Source organism: Mesoplodon densirostris, chromosome 5 (assembly GCF_025265405.1).
Source record: "Mesoplodon densirostris isolate mMesDen1 chromosome 5, mMesDen1 primary haplotype, whole genome shotgun sequence".
Taxonomy (NCBI): Eukaryota; Metazoa; Chordata; class Mammalia; order Artiodactyla; family Ziphiidae; genus Mesoplodon; species Mesoplodon densirostris.
In genome coordinates this window covers 69,617,228-69,640,012 of record NC_082665.1, presented here as the reverse complement: position 1 = coordinate 69,640,012, position 22,785 = coordinate 69,617,228, and the positions used below count along the sequence as shown (strand labels likewise).

The 22,785-nt window shown below is 37.2% G+C and overlaps 1 protein-coding gene across 4 annotated transcripts in view; it reads right to left on the bottom strand.

Annotated features, from left to right (window-relative positions):
- Positions 1-22,785, bottom strand: part of SEC22A (SEC22 homolog A, vesicle trafficking protein) — a 105,343-nt gene that overhangs the window by 4,641 nt on the left and 77,917 nt on the right. For all 4 annotated transcript variants that reach the window (XM_060099956.1, XM_060099953.1, XM_060099954.1 and 1 more), the window contains exons 5-6: positions 20,314-20,429; positions 11,003-11,068 (exon numbers count right to left, since the gene is read on the bottom strand). In XM_060099956.1, the coding sequence (XP_059955939.1) occupies positions 11,003-11,068; positions 20,314-20,429 (182 nt within the window). The remainder of the gene's footprint in view (positions 1-11,002; positions 11,069-20,313; positions 20,430-22,785) is intronic.

Here is a 22,785-nt window from a genome sequence, read left to right as displayed (position 1 = left end):
AAGCCCTCCCAGAGATCCTCGTCTCAACACTAAGACCCAGCTCCACTCAACGACCAGCAAGCTACAGTGCTGGACACCCTATGCCAAACAACTAGCAAGACAGGAACACAACCCCACCCATTAGCAGAGAGGCTGCCTAAAATCATAATAAGGTCACAGACACCCCAAACACACCACTGGACATGATCCTGCCCAGCAGAAAGACAAGATCAAGCCTCATTCACCAGAACACAGGCACCAGTCACCTCCACCAGGAAGCCTAAACAACCCACTGAACCAACCTCACCCACTGGGGGCAGACACCAAAAACAACGGGAACTATGTACCTGCAGGTTGCAAAAAGGAGACCGCAAACATAGCAAGTTAAGCAAAATGAGAAGACAGAGAAACACACAGCAGATGAAGGAGCAAGGCAAAAACCCACCAGACCAAACAAATGAAGAGGAAATAGGCAGACTATCTGAAAAAGAATTCAGAGTAATGACAGTAAAGATGATCCAAAATCTTGGAAATAGAATGGAGAAAATACAAGAAACGTTTAACAAGGACCTAGAAGAAAGAACTAAAGAGCAAACAAACAATGATGAACAACACAATAAATGAAACTAAAAATTCTCTAGAAGGAAGCAATAGCAGAATAACTGAAGCAGAAGAACGGATAAGTGACCTGGAAGATAAAATAGTGGAAATAACTACCGCAGAGCAGAATAAAGAAAAAAGAATGAAAAGAATTGAGGACAGTTTCAGAGACCTCTGGAACAATATTAAACGCAACAAAATTTGAATTATAGGGGTCCCAGAAGAAGAAGAGGAAAACAAAAGGACTGAGAAAATATCTGAAGAGATTATAGTTAAAAACTTCCCCAACATGGGAAAGGAAATAGTCCATCAAGTCCAGGAAGCACAGAGAGTTCCATACAGCATAAATCCAAGGAGAAACATGCCAAGACACATATTAATCAAACTATCAAAAATTAAATACAAAGAAAAATATTAAAAGCAGCAAGGGAAAAACAACAAATAACATACAAGGGAATCCCCATAAGGTTAAGAGCTGACCTTTCAGCAGAAACTCTGCAAGCCAAAAGGGAGTGGCAGGACATATTTACAGTGATGAAAGGGAAAAACCTACAACCAAGGTTACTCTATCCAGCAAGGATCTCATTCAGATTTAATGGAGAAATTAAAACCTTTACAGACAAGCAAAAGCTAAGAGAATTCAGCACCACCAAACCAGCTTTACAACAAATGCTAAAGGAACTTCTCTAGGCAGGAAACACAAGAGAAGGAAAAGACCTACAGTAACAAACCCAAAACAATTAAGAAAATGGTAATGGGAACATATATATCGATAACTACCTTAAATGTAAATGGATTAAATGCTCCCACCAAAACATACAGACTGATTGAATGGATACAAAAACAAAACCCGTACATATGCTGTCTACAAGAGACCCACTTCAGACCTAGGGACACATACAGACTGAAAGTGAGGGGATGGAAAAAGGTATTCCATGCAAAAGGAAATCAAAAGAAAGCTGGAGTAGCAATTCTCATATGAGACAAAATAGACTTTAAAATAAAGACTATTACAAGAGACAAAGAAGGATACTGCATAATGGTCAAGAGATCAATCCAAGAAGAAGATATAACAATTGTAAATATTTATGCACCCAACACAGGGGCACCTCAATACATAAGGCAAATGTTAACAGCCATAAAAGGGGAAATCGACAGTAACACAATCATAGTAGGGGACTTTAACACCCCACTTTCACCAACACACAGATCATCCAAAATGAAAATAAATAAGAAAACACAAGCTTTAAATGATACATTAAACAAGATGAACATAACTGATATTTATAGGACATTTCGTACAAAAACAACAGAATACACTTTCTTCTCAAGTGCTCATGGAACATTCTCCAGGATAGATCATATCTTGGGTCAAAAATCAAGCCTTGGTAAAGTTAAGAAAATTGAAATCGTATCATGTATCTTTCCCGACCACAAAGCTATGAGACTAGATATCAATTACAGGAAAAAAATCTGTAAAAAATACAAATACAAGGAGGCTAAACAATACACTACTAAATAACCAAGAGATCACTGCAGAAATCTAAGAGGATATAAAAAATACCTAGAAACAAATGACAATGAAAACACGACGATCCAAAACCTACAGGATGCAGCAGAAGCAGTTCTAAGAGGGAAGTTTATAGCAATACAATCCTACCTCAAAAAACAAGAAACATGGGCTTCCCTGGTGGCGCAGTGGTTGAGAGTCCGCCTGCCAATGCAGAGGACATGGGTTCGTGCCCCAGTCCGGGAAGATCCCACATGCTGAGGAGCAGCTGGGCCCGTGAGCCATGGCCGTTGAGCCTGCGGGTCCGGAGCCTGTGCTCCGCAATGGGAGAGGCCACAACAGTGAGAGGCCCACATACCGCAAAAAAAACCAAAAAAACCCCCCAAAAAACCAAGAAACATCTCAAATAAACAACCTAACCTTACACCTAAAGCAATCAGGGAAAGAAGAACAAAAAACCCCCCAAAGTTAGCAGAAGGAAAGAAATCATAAAGATTAACTAGATCAGAAATAAATGAAAAAGAAATGAAGTAAACAATAGCAAAGATCAATAACTCTAAAAGCTGGTTCCTTGAGAAGATAAACATTAATTGATAAACCATTAGCCAGACTCATCAAGAAAAAAAGGGAGGGGGCTTCCCTGGTGGCACAGTGGTTGAGAGTCTGCCTGCCGATGCAGGGGACACGGGTTCGTGCCCCAGTCCGGGAAGATCCCACATGCTGCGGAGTGGCTGGGCCAGTGAGCCATGGCCGGTGAGCCTGCGCGTCCGGAGCCTGTGCCCCGCAACGGGAGAGGCCACAACAGTGAGAGGCTCGCATACCGCAAAAAAAAAAAGGGGGTGAAGACTCAAATCAATAGAATTAGAAATGAAAAAGGAGAAGTAACAACTGACACTGCAGGAATACAAAGGATAATGAGAGACTACTACAAGCAACTATTTGCCAATAAAATGGACAACCTGGAAGAAATGGACACATTCTTAGAAAAGCACAACCTTCCCAGACTGAATGAGGAAGAAATAGAAAATATAAACAGACCAATCACAAGCACTGAAATTGAGACTGTGATTAAAAATCTTCCAACAAACAAAAGCCCAGGACCAGATGGCTTCACAGGGGAATTCTATCAAGCATTTAGAGAAGAGCTAACACCTATCCTTCTCAAACTCTTCCAAAATATAAGGGAGGAACATTCCCAAACTCATTCTACGAGGCCACCATCACCCTGATATCAAAACCAGACAAAGATGTCACAAAGAAAGAAAACTACAGGCCAATATCACTGATGAACATAGATGCAAAAATCCTCAACAAAAATACTAGCAAACAGAATCCAACAGTACATTACAAGGATCATACACCATGATCAAGTGGGGTTTATTCCAGGAATGCAAGGATTCTTCAGTATATGCAAATCAATCAATGTGATACACCATATTAACTAATTGAAGGAGAAAAACCATATGATCATCTCAATAGATGCAGAGAAAGCTTTCGACAAAATTCAACACCCGTTTATGATAAAAACCCTCCAGAAAGTAAGCATAGAGGGAATTTACCTCAACATAATGAAGGCCATATATGACAAACCCACAGCCAACATCATTCCCAATGTTGAAAAAATGAAACCATGTCCTCTAAGATCAGGAACAAGACAAGGTTGCCCACTCTCACCACTATTATTCAACATAGTTTTAGAAGTTTTAGCCACAACAGTCAGAGAAGAAAAAGAAATAAAAGGAATCCAAATCGGAAATGAAGAAGCAAAGCTGCCACTGTTTGAAGATGACATGATACTACATATAGAGAATCCTAAAGATGCTCCCAGAAAACTACTAGAGCTAATCAATGAATTTGGTAAAGCAGCAAGATAAAAAATTAATGCACAGAAATCTCTTGCATTCCTATACACTAATGATGAAAAATCTGAAAGAGAAATTAAGGAAACACTCCCATCTACCACTGCAACAAAAAGAATAAAATACCTAGGGGTAAACCTACCTAAGGAGACAAAAGACCTGTATGCAGAAAACTATAAGACACTGATGAAAGAAATTAAAGATGATACAAACAGATGGAGAGATATACCATGTTCTTGGATTGGAAGAATCAACACTGTGGAAATGACTATACTACCCAAAGCAATGTACAGATTTAATGCAATCCCTATCAAACTACCAATGGCATTTTTCACAGAACTAGAAAAAAAATTTCACAATTTGTATGGAAACACAAAAGACCCCGAATAGCCAAAGCAATCTTGAGAACGAAAAATGGAGCTGGAGGAATCAGGCTCCCTCACTTCAGACTATACTACAAAGCTACAGTAACCAAGACTATATGGTACTGGCACAAAAACGGAAAGATAGATCAATGGAACAGGATAGAAAGTCCAGAGATAAACCCACGCACATATGGTCACCTTATCTTTGATAAAGGAGGCAGGAATGTACAGTGGAGAAAGGACAGTCTCTTCAATAAGTGGTGCTGGGAAAACTGGACAGGGACGTGTAAAAGTATGAGATTAGATCACTCCCTAACACCATACACAAAAATAAACTCAAAATGGGTTAAAGACCTAAATGTAAGGCCAGACAGTATCAAATTCTTAGAGTAAAACATAGGCAGAACACTCTGTAGCATAAATCACAGCAAGATCCTTTTTGACCCACCTCTTAGAGTAATGGACATAAAAACAAAAATAAACAAATGGGACCTAGTGAAACTTAAAAGCTTTTGCACAGCAAAGGAAACCATAAACAAGACGAAAAGACAGCCCTCAGAATGGGAGAAGATATTTGCAAATGAAGCAACTGACAAAGGATTAATCTCCAAAATTTACAAGCAGCTCATGCAGAAAAAAACAAACAACCCAATCCAAAAATGGGCCGAAGACCTAAATAGACATTTCTCCAAAGAGTATATACAGATTGCCAACAAACACATGAAAGAACACTCAACATCATTAATCATTAGAGAAATGTAAATCAAAACTACAATGAGATAACATCTCACGCCGGTCAGAATGGCCATCATCAAAAAATCTAGAAACAATAAATGCTGGAGAGGGTGTGGAGAAAAGGGAACCCTCCTGCACTGTTGGTGGGAATGTAAATTGATACAGCCACTATGGAGAACAGTATGGAGGTTCCTTAAAAAACTAAAAATAGAACTATCGTATGACCCAGCAATCCCACTACTGGGCATATACCCTGAGAAAGCCATAATTCAAAAGATATATATGTACCACAACGTTCACTGCAGCACTATTTACAATAGCCAGGACATGAAAGCAACCTAAATGTCCATCAAGAGATGAATGGATAAAGAAGATGTAGCACATATATACAATGGAATATTACTCAGCCATCAAAAGAAATGAAATTGAGTTATTTGCAGTGAGGTGGATGGACCTAGAGTCTGTCATAGAGTAAAGTAAGTCAGAAAGAGAAAAACAAATACTGTATGCTAACCCATATATATGGAATCTTAAAAAAAATGGTTATGAAGAACCTAGGGGCAGGGCAGGAATAAAGACGCAGACACAGAGAATGGACTTGAGGACACAGGGTCGGGGAAGGGTAAGCTGGGACTAAGTGAGAGAGTGCCATGGACATAGATACACTACCAAATGTAAAATAGATAGCTAGTAGGAAGCAGCTGCGTAGTACAGGGAGATCAGCTTGGTGCTTTGTGACCACCTAGAGGGGTGGGATAGGGAGGAAGGGAGGGATACACAAGAGGGAGGAGATCTGGGGATATATGTATATGTATAGCTGAGTCACTTTGTTATAAAACAGAAACTAACACACCATTGTAAAGCAATTATACTGCAATAAAGATGTTTAAAAAATGACAAATGGATCAATCAACCAAGAAGGTACAGCAGTCCTTTATGTCTATGAACCAAACAACAGAACTGCAAAAACTGATAGAACTCAAATGAGAAATACACAATTACAGTTGAAAAATTCAATACTCCTCTCTCAAAAATTGACAGAACTAGCCAGAAAATCAGCAAGGATACATAAAAACTGAACAACGCCATCAACCAACAAAACCTAATCAAAATTTATAGAACACCCACTCAAAAATAGCAGAATACACATTCTGTTCAAGTGCCCAAGGAACATATACCAAGACAGACCATATTCTGGGCCACAGAACAAACCTCAACAAATGTAAAATAACTGAAATCACACAGAATATGTTCTCAAACTACAATGGAATCAAACTAGAAATCAATAATGGAAAGAAAACCAGAAAATATCCAAACACTTGGAAACTAAGCAACACAATTCTAAATAATCCATAGGCCAAAGAGGAAATCCCAGGGAAAAATTTTTTAAATACACTGAATTAAATGAAAATGAAAATACAGCAGCTCAAAATTTATGGAACACAGCTAATGAAGTGCTAAGAGGGAAATTTTTAACACTAAATGTATACATTACAAAAGAGAAAATTCTCAAATCAAATCATCTAAGCTCCCATCTCAAGAACCTAGAAAAAGAGCCAAATAGACGCAAAGCAAGCATGAGGAAAGAAATAATAAAATAAAATAGAAAATAGGAAAAAAACAATAAAAACAAAGAGCAGGCTCTATGAAAAGATCAATGAAATTAACAAGAAAGACCGATAAAGAAAAAGAGAAGATACAAATGATGAATATGAAGACTGAAACAGGAAATATCACTACATAGCCTACAGACATCAAAAGGATAGTAAGGGAATACTGTAACCATTCGACACACAAATTTGATAACGTAAGTGAAATGGACCAGTTCTTCATAAAACACAAACCACCATAATTCACCCATTATAAAACATTATTTGAATAGCTCTATAACTATTAAGAAAATTGAATTTAAGACTTATTAAATAGCTGAAGTAATCAAAACTATATGGTACTGGCAGAGGGACAGACACATAGATCAATGGAACAGATACACAGCCCAGAAGAAGATCCACATAAACATGCCCAACCGATTTTTTTTAATGCAAAATCAATTCAGTACAGAAAAAAAAGGAATAACTGAAAAATTAAACTTCATAAAAATTTTAAATGCTTGTTCTGCGGAAGACTGTTAAGAGGATGAAAAGACAAGCTAAGACTGGGAGAAGATATTTGCAAACTACGTATCTGACAAAGGACTAATATCTGGAATATGTAAAGAACTCTCAAACTCAACAGTTTAAGACAAACAATCTCATTAGAAAATAGGCAAAAGACATGAACAGACATTTCACCCAAGATGATACAAAGATGACAAATAAGCACATAAAATTATTTTCAACATCATTAGCCACTAGGAAAATGCAAATTAAAACCACAATGAGATATCATTACACATCTATCAGAATGGATGAAGTATTAATAAAAAATAGAGACGACACCAAATGCCAATAAGGATGCAGAAAAACTGGATCACTCACACAATCCTGGTGGGAATGTAAAATGGTACACTATTCTGGAAGACAGTTTGTCTCTTAATAAGCATGCAACTACTATGCACTACCACATGACCCAGCAACTGCACTCCTGGGCATTTATCTCAGAGAAATGAATACTTTTTTGTTCACACAAAAGCCTGTACATGAAGGTTTATAGCAGCTTTATTTGTAACAGCCAAAAACTAGAAACAACTCAGATGTCCTTCAAATGAGTGACTGATCAAACTGTGGTACAGCCATACCATGGAATATAATTCAGCAATAAAAAGGAACAAACAATTGATACATCCAACAACTTGGATAAATCTCCAGAGAATTATGCTGAGTAAAAAATGCCAATCACAAAAGGTTACATACTATATGATTCCATTCATATAACATACTCAAAATGAGAAAATTATATTAATGGAGAACACACTAGTTGTTGCCAGAGATTAAGGAGGGGTTAGGGCAGGAGGGAACTACAAAAGGCAACATGAGGAGTCTTTATGGTGATAGGACTGTTATATATCTTAACTGCATCAATATCCATATCCTGTTGTGACATTGTATTATAGCTTTGCAAGATGGAAGGAACATTGCGGGGAAACAGGTAAACATTATACAGGCGCTCTCTTATGACTCCACATGAGTCTAATTATCTCAAAATTAAAAGTTTAGTAAGAAAAACAACTTTATACATTCATTTTATCTGCAACTTACATTATAAACAACAAATATACACACTATATGCACAAACATACAAAGAGAGAATGAGATAAAGCAAGTGCTGCAAAATGTTAACAATTGGTGATTCTAGGTATACCGGTTTCTCAACTTTTCTGTAAGTCTGAAGGTTTTCAAAATAAAACACTGAAGGAAAATAGTCTCTAGTTTCTTCAGACTTCCTCTGATTTCCTATATTATCTTTTTTTTTTTTAGGTCATGCCACGTGGCTTGCAGGATGCTGGTTTCCCGACCAGGGATCGAATCCATGCCCCCTGCAGTGGAAGCGTGGAGTCCTAACCACTGGACCACCAGGGAATTCCCTGATTTCCTATTTTAAATGCTCCATATCAAGATTATCTCTATCTGGCTGAACGCTGTGATTCCCTAAATACCCATGGCCTGGAGGAAAAGGCAACAAACCATGTAGTAGTGGCCTTTGAGGTCTGATCTGACGGAGATGAAAAAATATCCTGACAATTGGAGATAGATAGAGCATGTTATATGGTAAAATGTAATCACTTAGTTTTTACTGTGGGAAAAACAACATTATTATCACTCTGCTCAGCATATTTGGAAAGCATGCAGTTTCATGCCTGTCAATATGAAGGAAATTGGTTTTTTGATTTTCTTTTTTAAAGCATGAATTTGTTTATTTTTCTCAAGTTAAAAGGTCACCTGGGTGACACTGCTCCACCATGAGGCAACTCTAAAAACTACTTTTAGCTGTTCTGAGAAAGGTAACAGAGGTGTGCCTATCTATAGGCAAGAGCACTGGTTCTGGAGTCGCCTGGGTTCAAGTCACTGACTGGCTGTAAGAACTGTCTGGGCCTCAGTGAAAAATGGTGATAATAATAGGATTAGTGTGGGGCTTTCCTTGAGGATTTAATGGTACAAGGAAAGCAAAGGGCTTAGCACAAAGCAAGAGCTCAACATATTTTTGAATTATTATTAGAATTTAAAATTATTTCACTAAGGCAAAACAGCTAAAAGTATATTTTATAAAAACAACCATTCAGGAAATTTTAAAGTTAATATTTACCTCACACTGTTTTAGAATCATATGAAATAATGCATATAAAAGTTATTAAATTATAACATTATAAAAATCATGTAAATATAGGAATTTTGCTTAGAGACAGCATGATATAGTGGAATGAATATGACACTGAAAATCAGAAGACTCAGAGTTCTGACTCTACCACTTACTGGCTTGTAACCTCAGGATAGTACTGAAACTGTCTCAGATTTTTCCTTTTCAAAAATGAGGATATATACCCTGCGTGATAGGACTGTAGAGATTAAAGTAGAAAATCTACATAAGAATATTTCATAAAATTAAAGTACTTGTGACATCAACGAATACAAGCTTTCACATTTCCTGCATGAAATGTCATTAATTAAATTCAATCTGCCAGATTTACAGGAAAAATTTCTGAAGCTAATATAAGTGATTAAGAAAAATTAGGGGAGATTGAAAAAAAAATGGTGCTGGGACTTCTCCGGCAGCCCAGTGGTTAAGACTCTGAGCTCCCAATGCAGGGGGCCCAGGTTCAATCCTTGGTCAGGGAACTAGATCCCGCATGCCGCAACTAAGAGACAGCATGCTGCAACTTTAAAGAGCCTGCATGCCGCAACTAAGACCTGGAGCAGCCAATAAATAAATAAATAAATAATTTTTAAATGTGGCCACTGAAACTAAAATTTCTAATATGTCTTTACATAAAAGTCAAATGCATATATTTAAAATATTTCCCAGGACTTCCCTGGTGGTCCAGTGGTTAAGACTCTGTGCTCCCAACGCAGGGGTCACGGGTTCGATCCCTGGTCGGGAAAGTAAGATCCTGCATGCCGCACAGCGTGGTCAAAAAAAAGTGTACATGTATTTTATATATATATATATATATATACGTATATTTATTTCCCTAAAGACTTCTACCGAGTTTTAGGTAGCCTTTTATTTGCAGTCCTGAATCTTTCTAATGTTTTTCTATGCAAGACAGAGAAATGTGTCACTTATAAAAGTTAAGTCAAAATGCCTTGCTTGCTCTAACGTGTTTTAGCAAAGACATTCTTGAATCTGGGTAATTGGCATGGTTACCTCTCCCTTCCCTAACACATCTGTGCTTCCTCTGTTCTTGGAAATGGGAGTATGTATCTCCCTATCACTCAGGTACAAAACCTCCTCCCTCCTAAAGTCTCAGATCTATTCTGTCTTTCAGTCCTAGTGAGTCTTCCTTCTCAGCGTCCTTCCTTTTCTTATCCCTACTGCCATTACCATTAGTTTAGGCTTTCATTACGTTCTGCCTCTCAACTCATTTCCTTGCTTCTAGTCTCTCTGCTCTGACAATCCATCCTACTCATCAGTGCTAAATTAAATATCCTAAAAGCCTGCTTTTACTGTTCCCTCTTCAAAGACTTTCCCTAAAGTACAAAATCCTCAACCTGGAGTAAAAGCAGAGCCTGGAAGCTGAATAATATGTCACCAGAATATCTAGAAGTATAGGCTTTACTGCCATAGGCTGAGGACCTGCCACCAATGAAGCCCCAGCACAGGAGAGGGCTAACACTGAGTTCACTGGGATCTATGTCCGTTCAAAAGGGTCACAAAGCTAACAGAGGCTCAAATTTTAAAAAGGGGCAAAGAACTCAGACATTATTTTTATTTATTTAAAGTGCACAAGAAATTTTTAGAATTGATACCTGAAACAAGCAATAATGGGAAAGTGTTTCTTAAAATCGGAGAGAACCTACCTGGTAAAGGCAGGCTGCTGTTCCAAGGAAAAATGCAACAATGTAATTAAAATCCTCACCATCACTCTGCAAAAACAAAATAAAAATTACTTTTTTTTTCCAGTGCAAGCCCATTTCCAAAACAATCCATTGGGATAGGATATGACAACATTTACGCACAATGGTCAAAATTTTCAAAAGTGGCAAATAAAAATTCTCAAGAGTCTTAAAATAGTAACATAAAATACATTATAAGAACCAGGGAGTGTGAGGTAGAGAAAGGCTACCAGTCTTCCTCTATGTCTGGGCCTCCTCATCAATTATATCTAATCCAAGAGAAGATGAAAGCCAATGGAAAACAAATTTCCATGTAATGTAAAAAGCATCTCTTCTTGCTACTAAAGAAACCAAATAAAAATGTACAACACCCCAGGGACTTCCCTGGTGGGGCAGTGGTTTAAGAATCCGCCTGCCAGTGCAGGGGACATGGGTTTGATCCCTGGTCCGGGAAGATCCCACATGCTGCGGAGCAACTAAGCCCATATGCCACAACTACTGAGCCTGTGCTCTAGAGCCTGTGAGCCACGACTATTGAGCCCACGTGCCACAACTACTGAAGCCCGTGTGCCTACAGCCTGTGCTCCGCAACAAGAGAAGCCACTGCAATGAGAAGCCCATGCACCACAATGAAGAGTAGTCCCCGCTCGCCACAGCTGGAAAAAGCCTGCATGCAGCAACAGAGACCCAACACAGCCAAAAATAAATAAATTAATTTTTTTAAAAAGTACAACACCCCAGTAGCCTATAAAGTTAAGCCTGCTTGCTAGGATTACTATTTGGCTCAAATAAATATTGACAAACTTTACCATCTAGTAAGCACATTACTGAACTGTCCAATAAAGTCTTTGGCATGATTTAAAAAAAAATTTAAAAAAAAAAGACAACCAAAACTGAAAAGCTACTGTCCACTAGAGTGTGCTAAATCCCAATGAGGAAATTCAGTTGTACACGCTATGCTAGAAAAAAAAACCACCCAGAGGAAAAACAGAGATAGATTATTCATAGAATATTTCTTTTAAAAGAAAACGAATAGAGACATGTAACAAACCCTTTTCTTCTATTCCTTTCTGATTCCTCTTATATATCTATATTTATCATCTCTTTCAATGTTTTTATGAAGTAGAACATAAAGCCCAGGCAGGAGCATCAAATTTCTTTCTTCTAGGTAGAAACATTAAATTTGGCCCTTATTTTAGAAAAAAAATCTCTTTATACAATAAAAATTTCCAGAAGACATGGGAGTGTCTCTCACGACCATGTCTTCAGGAAATAATATAAAGAGAAAATTGCTTTTCCATTTGCTATTGGACAACAGAAGTGTCTGTAAGGCAGAGGGAGAGGGGCTTATCCTAGTGAGAGGATCTTAAAATAGAAACCATTAATCTGTCCGGGATGGTTAGGCCAGTTCAATCCCAAAGGCAGGGAAGGTCAACACAAAACCCTTCTACTTTAATAATTCTAAGACTTTTAAATAAGTTGTTTGATGGTTTTTTTCTTCAGTCCATTAAATGATCTTTTTTGATTATAAAAGTTCATGTTCACTGTAGAGAATCTGAAACAGAATGTTACAAAGAAGAAACTCGTATAATCCATAATATTACAACTTTGGGAGAATTACTGTTAACATTTAGGTACTTCCTTCCAATCCTTTCTGTACAAAAATATATGTACATTAAAAAAATGGAATCATACTTTTACATACTGCTTTCTAGTACTTCACACTATATCATAAACGTGTTCTCAAGATACTAAATATTTCTCAACTACTTAGTTTGTAATAATTATATAACCTTTAATTGTGGGACTATATAATAATTTAATTACTGTCTTACAATTGAATACTGTATTTTCCCTAAATTTACACTATCACTTTATAACTCTCTTAATTGCCTTTGGAACACTTAAAAGCATGTTTCTGGACTCAATCAGATCTGGGTTCTAATCTTTACTTATTAGCTGTATGATCATGGACTATTTATTTAACTTCAATTCCCTTTTTTGAAAATAAAAGTTGTAGAGATTCAATGAAATAACATTGGCAAAAATATAGAACAGTAACTGACACACAGTAAGTATTCAAAAACATTCTCTAACTTCTCTTTCCCAGAGGTTACTGTCTGCATCATTCATCAGATAATTAGGATTACCTTTCAATATTGTTTAAATGTCTAATGTACTGGCCTTGTCTTCTCAATGAGATCCTAACCTTCCTTCAGGGCAGAAACTAAATCTTACTACTTGCATGAAACCGTGCACATAGTAGGAATTCAACAAATGCATGCCAAATTGAGTTCAGCTTTGAAAAATCTTTATTTCCCCTTGCTAAAGAGAATATCTATAAACATATTCTTCCATTCAATAAATAGTCATTCATTAAACACTTATGGGCCAAGTACTGTGTTACTAGACCAAGGACAGAAAACAAGTTAACACCAACTCAAGAAGCTCAACTCTAAACAGGAAGGCAGATACAAAGAGCAACAATTCCCACCTGAAGTGGTAACTGATGGGATAGGAGTGTGTACAGGGTACTAAGGGAGCCTACTGGAGACACATTTAATTCTACCTGGAGAAAAAAAGGATCAGGGAAGGTTTGGCACAGAAAATAAAGCCTAATTTGCATCTTGAAGGATGGACTAGTAGACAAGGTAGGAAGAGAATTCCAGGCAAAGGGAGTAGCTTGTGCAGTTTCAAGAAGGAAGAGGCTAGGATGACTCCAAGGTCTCCCATTCAGGCAACATTTAAATGATACCATTCACCAAGTTGGGGATATAGGAGGAAAACTAGGTCTGAGAGCAGAAAAAACTTGAGTTCATTTTGGACAAGGTATTTTGGAGTTGCTAGTGACATATCCAAATAATTATGTTTAATAGACATTTAAGTCAGCTTCAGGGAACAGTTTAACCTAGAGCTCTAGTTTAGTTGTCATATATTTAAATAGTAGTTAAATGAAATAAAGGACTATGACAACAGAATGCAAAGCTTAATTCTTGATTGGCCGATAGACTGAAGAGAGAAAAAAGTATATATAAAGGATATTCGGGGTCAATTTTTAATTGCGAAATTTGAATACAGATTTTATATTAGCTAATACTGCACTGGTCTTCAACGTCTTTGGTGTAAGAATGGTATTGTGATTATGCAGGAGAATGTCCTAGTCCTTAAGACAGACATATTGAATAATTTTGGAATAAAATGTCATAATACCTACAATTTTACTTTCCAATGATTCAGAAAAAAAAAGAAAAGAAAGAGATAAAAGGAGAAAGAAAGGTAGGTATGTGTACAGGTGGATGTTAATCGTATTGTTTTTTTTAAACCTTTCTATAGGCTTAAATTCTTTCAAAATAAAGTGTTGTGTGGTGGGGGAAAACAGGGATACAAATGAAAATAAAAATGCTATGCAGTCACTAAAAAGAATCTCTATATACTGCTATGAAATGATCTACACATTGTCAGGTGGAAAAAGATGCAAATCACTATGAACAGTATACTGCCATTTATAAAGGAATAATTTTATAAGTAAATATAGAAATACATATGTATTAGCATATGTACATAATCGCTCTAGAAGGATACACCAGTGGTTGATTGACTCTGGGGAGGAGAAATGGGAAGAGAATTACTTACTGTGAAAATTAAAGGCTTTGAAATTTACCATCTACACATTTTACTGTGTGTATGCGTGACTGTGAATATTTGTGGATATACATGTATTAACTCTTTAAGTTATGAAAATATCCAAGGAGAAGGTATAGAGTTAGAAGAATATAAAGCCCAGGACATGACACAAACGCTACTATTTAAAGGAGAGATGGAGGAAGAAAGTTTACCAAATAAACTGAGGAACAAGAAGAGATAGGAAAAAAATACAACAGGAGAAAATTCTTTCACAGAACTGAAGGAATGAGATAATGTCGAGAAGAATAAAGTAACACATCAAACTATTAACAGTGATGTTTCATTTGCTTCTAAGTTTTCTAAAATAAACATTATTTTTGAATTTAAACAATGAGTTATTTTCAAAAGGAAGAACTGAACAGTGTGTGAGATGAGACAGAGAGGACACATCAAACAAGGCCTCAAGAGTGGCTGCAATATTTGGCAACCAGAAGGACACTGGTGAACTTAATGGTGGATGTTTGAAAGAATTATGAGGGCGGAAAGAGATCACAGTAAACTAAGAGAACAGAGGTAAGGGAACGGGGGCAACAAGCATAGTCTATGCTTTCAAAATATTAGAAGGGAACATTTATCAAGAGGTTTTTTGTTCATTTTTTAAAGATCAGCAGGCTATAACATATTTATGAGCTGAGAGAACAGAGCCAGTAGAGAGGAAGCAGATGAAAAACAGATGAATAGCTAGAGGTTGAGGAAACATGGGGCAGAGGTTTAGAGAATGGACAGAAGTCAGAGTGGGGTGGGTGCAGGGTGGACACGAGAAGGGATAAAGGTGGGGTGGGGAAGGAAGGGCTGAGGTAAGGAGTTCAAATCTTTAAAAATCACATTCACCTTCAGAGGATGCTAGATTACCAACATTGCTTGAAAAATAACAGATAAAGGGAAAGAATTTTTTTTAAGGTGATGATAAAGAGGTAAGCAGAAGCTTCATATAATAGCCATAAATATGTACTAGAATGATACTATTTAAATGTTTGTAATAATTGGGAAAAATTCACTTTTTAATCTTAGGTGAAAAAAAGGACACAAAGTTACATAATGGATATGATATGTATATATATGGTATATATTAATAAAATAAGAAAATTTGGAATTTTTCTTTTCTTCTTTATACATTTTCCCCCAATTCTTTAACAATGAGCATAGAACTCAGGAAAAATACATTAGTTTTTTTAGAAGAAAGCAAGCAATGCATCTTAGCACAGATATTACGCTACTAAATAAATCCAAACTTCCAGTGAGCTTTAATAGGTATGTAATTTCTTTAAAAGGTAGTAACAGGGCTTCCCTGGTGGCGCAGTGGTTGAGAGTCCGCCTGCCGATGCAGGGGACACGGGTTCATGCCCCGGTCTGGGAAGATCCCACATGCCGCGGAGTGGCTGGGCCCGCGACCCATGGCCGCTGAGCCTGCGTGTCCGGAGCCTGTGCTCCACAGTGGGAGAGGCCACAACAGTGAGAGGCCACAACAGTGAGAGGCCCGCATACCACAAAAAAAAAAAGAAAAAAAGTAAGTTTTATACTTTTGTGTTTTACATTTAGGTGTGTGATCCATTTTGAGTTAACTTTTTTGTAAAAGGTGTAAGATCTGTGTCTAGCTTTTTTTTTTTTTTTTTTGCATGTGGATGTGCAGCTGTCCAGCACCATTCATTGAAAAGAAAATTTTCTCCACTGAATTGCTTTTGTTGCTTTGTCAAGGATCAGTTGATTATATTTGTGTGGGTCTATTTCTAGGCTCTCTATTCTGTTCCATTGACTAAACTATTTCTCTATTCTTTTGCCAGTAGCACACCGTCTTAATTATAGCTTAACAGTAAGTCTTGAGATTGGATGGCATCAGTCCTCTTGTTTTCTTCAGTACTGTGTTGGTTATTCTGGGTCTTTTGCCTTTCCATATAAACTTTAAAATCACTTTGTCAATATCCACAAAATAAATTGCTGGGATTTTGATTGGGATTGTGTTGAATCTACAGATCAAGTTGAGAAGAACCAACAGCCTAACAATTTTGAGTCTTCCTATCCATGAACATGGTAGACCTTCTTTTATTTCTTTTATCAGAGTTTCATGGTTTCCCCATATAGATCTTCTATGTATTTTGCTAGATTTATTCTTAAGTGTCTCATTTGGGGAGGGGGGTGCCAATATAAATGGAATTGTAATTTTAATTTCAAATTTCAATTGTTCCTTGCTGATATATAAGAAAGCAATTGACATTTATGCATTAACTTTGGATCCTGTGGCCTTGCTACAATCACTTATTAGTTCTAGGAGTTTGTTGATTCTTTGGGAATTTTCTGTATAAATAATCATGCCATCTATGAATAAAGGCAGCTATATTTCCTCCTTCCCAAACTGTATACTTTTTGTTTTCTTTGTCTTATTGCATTCACTAGGTCTTCCAATGTTGAATAGGAATGGTGATAGGGGACATCCTTGTCTTGTTCCTGATCTTAGGAAGACAACATGTACTTTCTCATCATTCATGATGTTAGCTGTAGGGTTTCTGTAGATATTCCTTACCAAGTTAAGGAAGTTCCCCCTTATTCCTAGTTTGCTGTGAGCTTTATCATGATTTTGTCAAATGCTTTTTCTTTTTTTTTAAATTTATTTTATTTTTTTAATTTATTTTTGGCTGCATTGGGTCTTCGTTGCTGCGTGTGGGCCTTCTCCAGTTGCAGTGAGCGGGGGCCACTCCTTGCTGTGGTGCGCAGGCCTCTCACTGCGGCAGCCTCTCTTGCTGCAGAGCACAGGCTCCAGGAGCACAGGCCTCAGTAGCTGTGGCATGCGGGCTCGAGAGGACAGGCTCAGTAGTTATGGTGCATGGACTTAGTTGCTCTGCGGCATGTGGGAATCCTCCCGGACCAAGGCCCGAACCCGTGTCTCCTGCATTGGCAGGCGGATTTTTAACCACTGCGCCACCGGGGAAGCCCCCAAATGCTTTTTCTGACAAAAAAGCATGATATGACCATATGATTTTTCTTCTTTAGCCTGTTGATGTGATAGGTTGTATTAACTGATTTTCAAATGTTGAATCAGCTTTGCAAAACTGGAACAAAACCCACTTGGTTGTAGTGTATAATACTTTTTACACATTGTTGGATTCAATGTGCTAATATTTTGTTGAGGGTTTTTGCATCTATGTTCATGAGAGATACTGGTTTGTAACGTTGTCTTTTTAAAATATAAGTAGGCTGAGAAATCTCAGAGCTATCAGTCAGTTACACATAAGCAGTAGTTTAATCAGATTACTATTCTTCTGAAAACCTCAACTGTGATGAGGCAAAGACATTACTGATCAGAGGGAGAACATGAAACACTTAGGAATCAAGGCAGGCATTAGTCGGGGATAGCAGCTCAAAAGCCATGAAAAGCTGTAGTTTATATTACTTGCTTAGTTTTTTTTTAAATTTATTTTACTGAAGTATAGTTGATTTACCATGTTGCATTAATTTATGCTGTACAGCTAAGTGATTCAGATATACATATACATACATTTTAAAAATATTCTTTTCCACTATGGTTTATCACAGGATATTGAATATAGTTCCCTGTGCTATACAGTAGGACCTTGTTGTTCATCCGTTCTATACTACTTGCTTAGTTTTGAAGTTGTGAATCAGAGGAAAGACTCAGTCCAGGAAGAGGAGGGATAGGATATGAGTGCCTGAAAAAATTATGAGATATGACAGCCTTGCCTGAATTTTAACTTAAAAATCATGAGGACTAAACCCCAGGTTCTGCAACTTATGTACTGTCTTCTAAGTCAGGGATGGTAAGGCTCTCCTTTCCTCTACCCAGGCCTGCTCCCTCCCTTTATTAGTTTGCCAATTTCAAACAACTAGAGAATTATTTTAACAATAAAATTTTAACCTCACAGAACCACCTTCATAATTTTTGGCAACTCTAAACACTAATTATACCATTATTTATTAAGATATGTCATAAAGGTGACTTTTATTAAAATTAATTTCTTTTAAAAGGAAATTTTCATATCTCTACCATTAACAGAAACTAGTATCCCTTACCAAACACAGACAGTATACATTAATATACATTAAATACATAACTCTTAAAATTAAAAATGTTTACCTCTCTACCACTTAAAGTCATCTATTGTGTAACCAGGTGTAAATGTGTCCTATACTTAGAGAAATACTCATCAAATCCACCTTTCTCCTTCATTTTATAAGCAATAAAACTGAGGACCAGAAAGTAAGGTGAGCTACTCAAGGTCACCGAGCTAATCAGTAGCTCAGCTGGAGCCAACCCTCTCTCTCGCTCTCTCTCTTCCACAAACAAAAATCAACTCTTCACACTCTTATGCTACTGTTCTTTCCACTACATCAAGTTAAAAAAAAAAAAAGGCAAGAGAGGATCTTATTTATTAGTATTTTCAGTCAGCAGTCTCCAAATTGCCTTTGTTTCTTTTTGGCAGGTTGTTTAACTAGCTCGAAATTGAAATACTGCTGGAATAAAGCTAACTGGCTAAGGAACAGGGGCAGGAATGACAAGAGACAATAGCCAGCTGTCCTGTGCCTGAAAGGGAAGAGACTTTACCTGCAGGCCCAGGATGTTTGGGAGAGGAATTCGGAAGTCATGAAAAGACCCCCAACCCCCTGGAGGCAAAGCTCAGCTGTCTGGAACCTGTGATGTCCTCTGCTATTGGCTTCATATGGCTGAGGACGTTCAGAGGGTACTCAAAATGGCACTCTCTTGAGTATTCCCCCAAACTAACAGCTATTTAAAAACAGAATAGAAGGTGTCTTGATTGGGTTTTTACAAATGATATTCTTGGCTTAATACTGGCCACAGAAAGAGAACTAATTTACAACGTGAGAGTGTCAAAAAAATCTTCAGGGAAAGTGAGTAGAAACAGGGAAAGGAAGGCTGAGATGTGCTTAACTTTAAGAAAAGGAGTTTCAGAAGTTTACAAAAAGAATAAGAGAAAAAGTATACTCTGATACCTTTAGTCTCTGGAAGAAACTCCTCTGGAAAACAAAATAGTTGGCAATATCTCAAGAAATTAGTGATTTCACAGGCAGCCACCAGTAAAAAAGGAAAAGGAGCAGATAACTAGGTAGGAATACCCTGCGGTAGGACAAAAACCTGCCCATGAATGCCCTCTTTTTTCTACTACTCCTCTCTGTCCACTCAGATCCTTCTAGGTCCCGCTCACCCCTCCCAGAGTTTCCCTCACAACAGAGCTTCCTTCTCCTAACCTGACTCACATTGACCACTCCTCTTCCAAACTTTCTGTACTTGACATTTGTTTGTGGACTTCTTTGCCTCCCCAATTCAACTCTAGGGTCTGAGACTGCAGGGCCCTCGTCACACGTATCTTGGTGTCCCCAGAATACCTCTAAACAGTACCTCCTGGGAGAGTAGGTAATAAATAAATATGTGTTAATTAGGTCAAAGAAGTCAACTAGAAATCAGTGTTTTTAGAGGAAGGGGAAACTAGAGTAGGTATGAAGAATACAAAATCTGAGCATGCATTTTAAGTTGTACTAATACCCAGATCAATTTAAATCAATTGTGTAACAAGTAGAATCAAAAGGCATAGTCACCTGAAATTGCAAAAATAGCACAGTACCTGCAGGAGACTTTCTATGGCATGAAAGCCTCGAATTAAATTCAGAGCTGCGCATAAAAGACTAAGGATAAATGCCACAATCCCCGACAGAGTTGCTGGTTCCAGTCGCTGGTGAGCTGGAAAATAAAAGAAATGATTAGGAATAAACATCAATATCTCACGTCAATACCTACACGTATGTAAAATGAAATTCACTGCTCAATTTAAAGGGGTCAAATACTGATGAATCTTCATAAAATTATTTAATAATGCACCTTAGAAATTAAATATTTTTTAAAATGCAAAATGTCTGACATGACAGCTTAATTTCCCTGAACTCAAATTAACTTCTTTTTCTCTACACTTTTAACAAAGACACCTAATTTGCATTTGGGGTATACAGTGCTAAGGTGTCCTCATATCTGGCAGTAAATCATATAGGAAAAACCCTTATGCCTAAATATGTCTACCATTTACAAGGAGCTGCAAATATTTGCAAAGGTGAGTCTGCTCAGAAATTCACTACATAATTCCTTTTTCTGAAAATGCTTAGAAAACATTTTTAAGGACAAACATAGCTTGCTTTTAAGCAAAGCTCTTCCTTATTTGGGTTCCAGGTCTATAAATACCACAGGATATATGCGAAAGCTCATCTATAATCACCTATCTGAACTCTACAGTAGAATGGATTCTTACAGTTATGAGGTTCCTGGTCTCTGAAGACCACTTGAAAGTAAAAAAGCTAAAACAACAGTTGAAGAAGTTGCAGCATAAGATATTTAGATATACAATAGCTTTCCTTCATCATCTTGCAGTTAACAGAATTAACTATAGAGTCTTAATGAAAACACAAAACTAAATAATCATCTAGACCTCAAAAGGGAGAGAGAAAGAGAGGACAACAGAACTACATTTAGACCATTTTATTTAAATCACTGAAGTGTAAAAGCCCTAACAATGAAGTTAATGAGGTGGAACATTAATATAAGGAAGGGCTTAAATCTTTGCAACTTATATTCAGCCATTACAGCAGAAAAGCTTCCCTAAACAATTCATAAAAACACGAAAACCCACATGTCCCAAAAAAGTATTTATTCCTCAGGTTCAGCAGAAAATCCACCTAATACAGGATGAGTTTTCTTAAATTTCTTCTGTGCCCAAGCTGACTGCTTGGTCTCCCAATCAATTTCCTTGAGATTTTAATATGAAAACAAAAAACTAAATGCCTTTGTAAAGTATTGATACTAAATTTTCTATCACTACAGAAAAAAATCTCGCAATTTGAAAATCTATCCAGCTGGTCTATCAATTAGTCATGTTTTACATCCCTCCCTCCATGCTTCCTCACTCCCTCTGAGTAGTAATGGGGAACTGGGCTCTAAGTAAAAAAGAGATCCTTAACAAGGGCCTCAAGCATAAAGCCACCTGATAACTAAATAGATTATAGAAATAATATTTCTAAAGTATACAAAGCAAGTTTACCTTACAAAAAAAACAAACAATATTCTGTATTGTAATTAAGAACCATAGCTTTTTTTTTTTTTTTTTTTTTTTTTTGCAGTACACAGGCCTCTCACTGCCACGGCCTCTCCCGTCGCGGAGCACAGGCTCCGGAGGCGCAGGCTCAGTGGCCATGGCTCACAGGCCCAGCCGCTCCGCGGCATGTGGGATCTTCCCGGACCAGGGCACGAACCCATGTCCCCTGCATCGGCAGGAGGACTCTCAACTACTGTGCCACCAGGGAAGCCCCCATACCTTTTTTTAAAAAAAATTTTTAATGAGAATTCAGATAGCACTCCATCCTTATCATTCTTTAATATAACTTGGAAGTTAACCATAGTTTTAATTTGCATTTTCATTACAATTAATGTAGTTATCATGAGGTTTTTTTTAAACATACTTATTTATAGTATATATATTTGTGTGTATGGTATAATGTCACTTTTATATGTATATAACCACACATACATGCATACATAGAAACAGACAAAAAACTGAACAGATATACATCAAGATGTAAAACACTATTACAATAAAGCTGCAATAAAGTTTCAATCAAAAATTTTTTCATACCAAAAACTGAGATATGAATAACATATAACACTGTGTAGTTTAAGGTGTACAATGTGTTTTGATACATTTATATATTACAATATGACCATCATAGTGTTAGCTAACACCTCTATCATGTCACATAATTATAATTTTTGTTTTGTTTTGTTTAACATCTTTATTAGAGTATAATTGCTTTACAATGGTGTGTCAGTTTCTGCTCTATAACAAAGTGAATCAGTTATACATATACATATGTCCCCATATCTCTTCCCTCTTGCATCTCCCTCCCTCCCACCCTTCCTATGCCACCCCTCTAGGTGGTCACAAAGCACAGAGCTGATCTCCCTGTGCTCTGTGGCTGCTTCCCACTAGTTATCTATTTTACATTTGAAGAACCATAGCCTTTTGTGGTCAAGTAAGGAATGGCCATTCTTTTTT